The 6,939-nt window shown below is 38.9% G+C and overlaps 1 protein-coding gene across 2 annotated transcripts; it reads left to right on the forward strand.

Annotated features, from left to right (window-relative positions):
- Window positions 1-546: 546 nt before the first annotated feature.
- LOC105052322 (BTB/POZ domain-containing protein At3g08570) lies at window positions 547-5,737 on the forward strand. 2 transcript variants are annotated; one of them, XM_010933094.4, is made up of 4 exons: window positions 547-700; window positions 1,406-1,472; window positions 3,011-4,156; window positions 4,981-5,737. In XM_010933094.4, the coding sequence occupies exons 1-4, from the start codon at window positions 615-617 to the stop codon at window positions 5,515-5,517; spliced, it is 1,836 nt and encodes a 611-aa protein (XP_010931396.1). In that variant the 5' UTR covers window positions 547-614; the 3' UTR covers window positions 5,518-5,737. The 2 variants fall into 2 exon arrangements, with proteins under 2 accessions (XP_010931396.1, XP_073100238.1); XM_073244137.1 differs by having other exon boundaries at window positions 5,000-5,425.
- Window positions 5,738-6,939: the final 1,202 nt, after the last annotated feature.

Below are 6,939 nucleotides of genomic sequence, written 5' to 3' on the forward strand. Positions count from 1 at the left end.
CCCCAAATAGTACCTATAAGGTTGATCTTTTTATCTTCATAAAATGTTAAGCATAAATATATCTATCATAATTATGCTTAATGACTATAACCATAAGTATCTATCCAATCTGTCAGCCCACTAGCAAATAACTGATGAGTGAGATGGGGGAGATACCCAAACGTTACCCAAAATTAGATCCATACACATTGCAGCAATTTTTGTACCGAACAAGCAGTCGTGCTCACGTCCACCATAAAGTCCCCATCACAGTTGTCCCGTTCCCATCACGACAAGACGATCAGCGGCCATTACCCCATCCAAATCAATCGCTATCACGATGGGCCCCACCTTCATCACACGTCAACTCGACCCTCCATTCCATGGACCCCAGAATCGATAAAGTGCACCGAAATGATCAGATCGTCCGCTCTGTCCTCTTTCCCGCTGCAATCCACCCGTGGTCCCCACCACCCCCCTCAGTGGCGTCAACGCAAATAAGACTTAAGCCGGGGGTGTGCATGAAATGAGCTTTCCTCCCTATATTCCCGCTTTTGTCACGCCTCGTCTCCGTTTCTCTCTCTTTAGCTCTGGTAGTGGAGGGGGGAGAGAGAGAGAGAGGCGGGAAGAAGAGAATGGGGGTGGCGTCGGAGAGCGCTTTCCCTTTCGCCTCGACGAAGCTCGCGACGTCTCCGCGCTTCTGTAGCTCGATCAGTAGGAGGTGATCGATTCCTTCTCCCATTTCTTCTTTGATTTCGTTTTGCATTTGTTTGATGAGTTAACGATATCTTAATAGTCCGGATCGAATCGATTCTGTGGGATTCTCTGTCTGTGGAGTTTTTCTCATTGATGCCTTTGGATGTGCTGCTCTTTCGTGTTTTTTTGGGGGATTTCGAACAAGAAAAACGCAATTTCTGGATACTTTTGGAGTTTTCTTTACTTTCGGAGTTTTCTTTACTTTCGTTAAGTAATGTATTATGAAATTTAACGAAAAAGCGTGTTTTTACTTTCGTTAAGTAATGTATTATGAAATTTAACGAAAAAGCGTGTTTTTAATTTATTTTGTGTTAGTATCAAAACTTCAAAATGTGGTTCTTAATTTATATACTAGTTCAGTGACATGTTTTATAAAGCTTCTTTTTTTTTTTTTTTTACCAAAAAGTATGAAATGTCACTAGGTCTCCCTTTTTTTTAAAAAAAAAAGTGTTTTTTTTTTTTTTTGAAAATTTTGCTCACGACCTCTTTTTTTTTAAAAAAAAAATTTCTGCTACTACTTGTGGGGCTTGTGACGCTTGTTAGTAAAGTCTGTGTGTGCTGGAGAAGAAAACAGGGACTGATACGTTACTCATGGCTTGATGTTCAGAGTTTGAATTAAGAGTTTAGTAATTGGTTGTTTCCAATGTATAAATTATCCCAATGTGTGCAGGATATTTTCTGATGTTGTTGGGGATATAACAATTTATGTGGATGGCCAATCATTTTTGTTGCACAAGGTACATATGGCTGGGTATTCTTCTGAAATTGTTCATGAATAGCATTCTATTTCGTCTCTTTATATGATTTGTAGCATCCTTTTTCTTTCAGACATGTTTCACTGAAGTCTGCACATTGTTCTTCCATGGATTCTGGACTTTAGTGCTTATATTTTTGTGTAGATATTGTTCTAAATTTTGGACATTAAATGGTCTAGTTTTATGATCATTTAGTTACTGCCCAGGACATGCAACGTGTACTGCAAGCAACAAAAGATGACAAGAGAAAGAACCACTATTTTGGAGATTGAAAATTGGAGTTTGCAGTATGAGTCAATGTGCACATCCTCAACCATGAGACATGCTTGTTATTTGAAAGCTAAGACTTTCCAAGGAACCATAAAGATAACCATACATTAGCAACATTGCTTAATTTTTCCCTTTTTGATTCATAGATGGACATTTATGAGTATATCAGCAAGACAATTGATAGTCAAAAATAAAGGACGCATCAATATCAAGGTTCGCATAATTAATAGAAAGAAAAAAAAGATTTAGTGCAAGCCTACAGGGGATAGTGGATGCTGAAACCACATTCACATGCACAAAAAAGATGATATTTCTAAGTCTCAGTGAGCAGCTTTGAATAGAATGTGAACAGTATGAATGCATATAAGCATATCTAGGAGAAATTTTCAGGAAGATGCAAGAAAAGACAAACCATCAAGCTGAAACTTGAAAATTAAATGTAGACCAAAGAGTACTCTAATTCTAATTTCTCATCTCTCTGTTTATTCTGGCCTTTTCCATCTGGGGTTATCATATTTTTACCTTTGTTTGGCATTTTAGATCAGATCGCGTAAATGTCTTTGCAGTGAATCTGATATCCTTTGTCCATCATCAATCTAAATTGACGTTTGTAGTTGACTGAAACTACCTTCCTCCCAAATTGGTATGTTCAGTTGGGTTTGGCATTCAGCCAGCTCGTATCTGTTCAAAATGCTCTATTGTCTTCATTTTCAGAATACCAAAGTTGTCCACATTTACCAGGATCATATAGATGCTTAACCTTCACTCTTCAGTAAATTATACGCTGATTAATGCAAAATATAAGCCTTTTTAGTGATGCAACTAAAATATGAACAGGGCTTTTCAGTAGTTATTTAAGAGATACATATTTATGGCTGACCAACTTCAGCCTTTTTTTCTTTCCTTTTTTTTTTTTTTCGTAGGTGATACACTCTTGAATTCTTAATTGTTATTTCATTTTCATATGCATTTTCATTTTTATTTCCACAATGTTTGCTTTTCCCTGACCTCTGTCCTCTCTCTCTCCCCCACTGTGTGTGTGTGTCTGTGTGTGCATGTACGTATTATATATTGTAAGCAAGCAAGAGAGCCTACCCTTAAGTTCTGCACACTAATTACTATTTAGTAGTCTAATGCATTGCCGTATAATTTATTGTTTCTTGTTGGTGAAACTTCATTCATTCCATGCAACTCACATGGAACAAAGCAGTTTTGTGCCCCTGTTTTGACCCTGTGTTTCTCTTTCGAAGTTCCCTCTGGTTTCTCGGAGTGGGAAAATTCGCAAGATGATAGTGGAATCCAAGGATACAGATCCTTCTATGTTGGAGCTTGTCAACGTACCTGGGGGAGCCCCAGCATTTGAACTTGCTGCAAAATTCTGCTACGGAACAAACATTGAAATCACTACCAGCAATGTGGCCCATCTCCGATGCATTGCTGAGTATCTAGAAATGACAGAAGATTACCAGGAGGAAAACTTAATTGCCCGGACAGAGACCTACTTGAATGAGATTGTGATGCAAAGCCTTGAGAGGTCACTCAAAGTTTTATGTGCTTGCGATGGTTTGCATCCCACTGTGGAGGAGCTTGGTATACTGGACAGATGTGTGGATGCAATTGCCATAAATGCAAGCAAGGAGCAGCTGGTTTCTGGTTTAGCCCGCTTAGAATGCGATGCTGGATCTGGGAAGTTCAAAATGGATGGTCAGGACTGGTGGGCCGAAGATCTTTCGGTGCTACGGCTCGATCTTTATCAGCGAGTTATTGCTGCCATGAGGAGGACCGGGGTGAGATCGGATAGCATTACCACTTCAATTGTGCACTATGCACAAACCTCTCTAAAGGGTATTGAAAGACATCAAGGTTGGGATTCTAGTGCTTTTTTGGGAGACAAGCAGAGAGTGATCATAGAAACACTTGTTGGTATCTTAGCAACAGAGAAGATTACCTCTGTTCCTCTGTCCTTCCTGTTTGGGATGCTAAGGATGGCAATAGAGGTGAATGCAGGTCATGGCTGTAGGCTTGAGCTTGAGAGGAGGATTAGTTTCCAGTTGGAAATGGCTTCACTTGATGACCTGCTCATTCCTTCATTGCAGACGAGTGATTCAGTGTTTGATGTTGATACCGTCCATCGTATACTGGTGACTTTCCTGCAGAGGATTGAAGATGAAGATTCTGAAGAGTCATTGCAGTGTGGATATGAATCTGAAGGTCTCAAGTCCCCAAGTCATAGTTCAGTTCTGAAAGTGGGGAGGCTTATGGATGGGTATCTTGCAGAAATTGCACCAGATCCACACCTCAAATTGCCAAAGTTTATGGCTATTATTGAACTATTGCCAGATTATGCTCGTGTAATTGATGATGGACTCTACAGAGCAATTGATATATACCTGAAGGTAGCTATTTGAATCTAGTATCACAATTAGCAAGAACATAAATTTTCATCTCTTTTTTCCTCTTTGGTGTTCTGAAAGATATAAGTATATATTTTTCTGTAAATATAGTCTTAGTATAACATGTCCTTGACTTTTCGCCTCATTCATTTCGCCTTTGATTTCATAGTTTGTTCTGATTTATTTTTGTCTTAAATCATGTTTGACAAGCAGGCCATAATTCTTTTAACATTTTACTTAATATCCAAGAATCAAGCAGCTTTTAAAATTATTTTTTTCTGAAGATATCGGTTTAATATGTAGACAGCAAAGTGAGTTGTACAAATTTTATTGAAATTTATCTTTTCTAGGTTGTCATTTGTCATGTTTATCAATCTTTCAAGCACACATAAATGTTGCACATATACACAAGTACATAAATACACATATACATAGTAAAATTGCATGCACATATATATGCACATATAAACTCTGATATACAATCATAGCTAACTTCTCTAGTACAAATTTATTGTTTGCATAATAATATCAAACACTGATTTTTTTCTGTAATATTTTCATTATTGTAATGAATTTCAATGAATTTTACCATAAAATCCAACATTTTTAGAAAATTTTCCTTGCCAGAAAACTTTTTTGCACAATCTTTTGAAGCCATAGCTGATATTTCATTCCAAACTTACATGACATTATTCTTTTCAAAAAGCATATCTACACATAAAAGTATAAAACATCATGAATTCGTAGAGAACCTCCTATCCCTTTCCTTCTGCTTTACCTGTGATGGTTACCTATTATTAGCTTGACTAAACTTTGAACTCATTCAGGCCCATCCATCCATGACAGAGTCGGAGTGCAAGAAGCTGTGCAAGCTCATTGACTGCCAGAAGCTCTCCCAAGAAGCCTCCAACCACGCTGCCCAAAACGACCGCCTCCCTGTCCAGATGGTCGTCCGCGTCCTCTACTTCGAACAGCTACGCCTCAAGTCTGCCCTCTCAGGGAACTCGGTTGACAGGTCCTTCTCTCAGAGGATGATTAGCAGCAGCGGGGCTCCAAGTTCTGCAGTGTCGCCCAGGGACAATTATGCTTGTTTGAGGAGGGAGAACAGAGAGCTTAAGCTAGAGATCTCCAGGATGCGAGTGAGGCTCAGTGAGTTGGAGAAGGAACAGGCGTTCATGAAGCAGGGGATGAGGGATGGTAGAACAGGGGAACATTGTAGAGCATTCCTTGCATCCCTCTCTCGTGGGATAGGCCGGATAGCGATGCTCGGCCCTGCCACGGGAAAACAGCAAAGGAGCACGAGCAAGTCAGAGGCATCACAAGGGAAGAGCCGTAGGCGGCATCAGCAATTAGTCTCATCATAGAATTTCCACTGGAGTTTTAAATTTTGTGAGAAACTATGTTTGCCTAGTTATATTATGAGTACACATACAGCTCGGCAGTTTGTTCGCTGTATGACCTGGGAAATGAGAGTTTGGCTGTAAGGAGGCAGATATGGACATCTTAGTAGTGCTCATATCATACCTGAAACTACTGTTGGTGGATCGGTTTACAATGAAAGAAAAGGACTGCCGTTGAGACTTCCGGGTCTAGAGTCCTGGAACCGCAAACAATGCAATGATGACATCTCAGTATATATTAGGGCTGAAGATATTTTTATGAGAATTAGATGATACCTCGGCCAATTTATATAATGATCCGGATATCAAAATTTATCAAAAGTAGCATAATTTTTGAGAATTTTGATATATGTTTTTTGATATATTAAATATAACATCTGATGATATCTCAAAAATATCAGTGAAGAAAAACCAAATGGCACGTGTCGGGATTGTCGTAAAATTTTGAAAAAATTATACCAACATTTTTTCAACTTTTGCTTAATTTTTGCTTGCACCCCACATACTTTAAAAAGTGTCAAATTGGCTCTTTTAGTTATCGATATGTTTCAAAGTACTTCAACTGATATCACATGACTATCATATGATATCATTATTTTATAAAATGATGAAAAAATCTTTATCTCCACCTTCCTACTCTCCAATTGATCCCTTCCTCCATCGCTGGCGTCACTCTTTCTCTCTTTTCTTTCCATCTTTCTCCTCTTTCTCCTCACACCTCCTCGTCCATGATGGCTCTATCTCCATCCATTCATCCACCGTTTCTCCTTCTTCTTCCTCTTCTCTTCTCTCCCATTGATCCCCTCCTCAATCGTCGATGTCCCTCTTTCTCCCATCTTTTTTCTCCTTTTATTTCTCCTTATCCATTTCTCCTCCATGATAGCTCTCTCTACCTCCACCCATTTCTCCACCGCCTCTCTTTCCTCTTCTTCATCGTCCTCCCTTCTCTCTGATTGATCTTCTCATTTTTTATCACCAGCATCTCTCTCTCTCCCTCCTTCCCTTCCTCCTCACTCATTTTCTCTCCATAAAAGCTCCCTCCACCTCTACTCATTCCTTCACTACCTCTCCCTTCTTCTCATCCTCCTCTTCCAAACCGTTTATAAGCCATCTTCTTCCACGACAGCACCCTCCTCTTCCTCTTCTAAGTCTACCCATGAACGAAGAATATTTTTATCCATAAAAAAAAAAAAATAACATCATTTATTGATAAGTCAATGACTGAACGATGATACATTTTGAAATGCAGAAATACAAGTAAAATCGAATTAAAATTGAAAGGATATAATCTTTTCTAAATTTTTTTTATGCCTTGACTAAGTTCTATTTCTTCTGTGATCCTAAAAGCCAGATTTTTGCAGCCTAATTAGCTTCTACGTATCCAAA

This window comes from Elaeis guineensis, chromosome 10 (assembly GCF_000442705.2).
Source record: "Elaeis guineensis isolate ETL-2024a chromosome 10, EG11, whole genome shotgun sequence".
Taxonomy (NCBI): domain Eukaryota; kingdom Viridiplantae; phylum Streptophyta; class Magnoliopsida; order Arecales; family Arecaceae; genus Elaeis; species Elaeis guineensis.

Bases quoted from the DNA above. Each gene is read 5' to 3' on its own strand.
- LOC105052322 (XM_010933094.4), top strand. From the start codon at position 615: ATGGGGGTGGCGTCGGAGAGCGCTTTCCCTTTCGCCTCGACGAAGCTC. The intron at 701-1,405 runs GTGATCGATTCC...CAATGTGTGCAG, and splicing joins TGTAGCTCGATCAGTAGGAG to GATATTTTCTGATGTTGTTG. The intron at 1,473-3,010 runs GTACATATGGCT...TCTCTTTCGAAG, and splicing joins AATCATTTTTGTTGCACAAG to TTCCCTCTGGTTTCTCGGAG.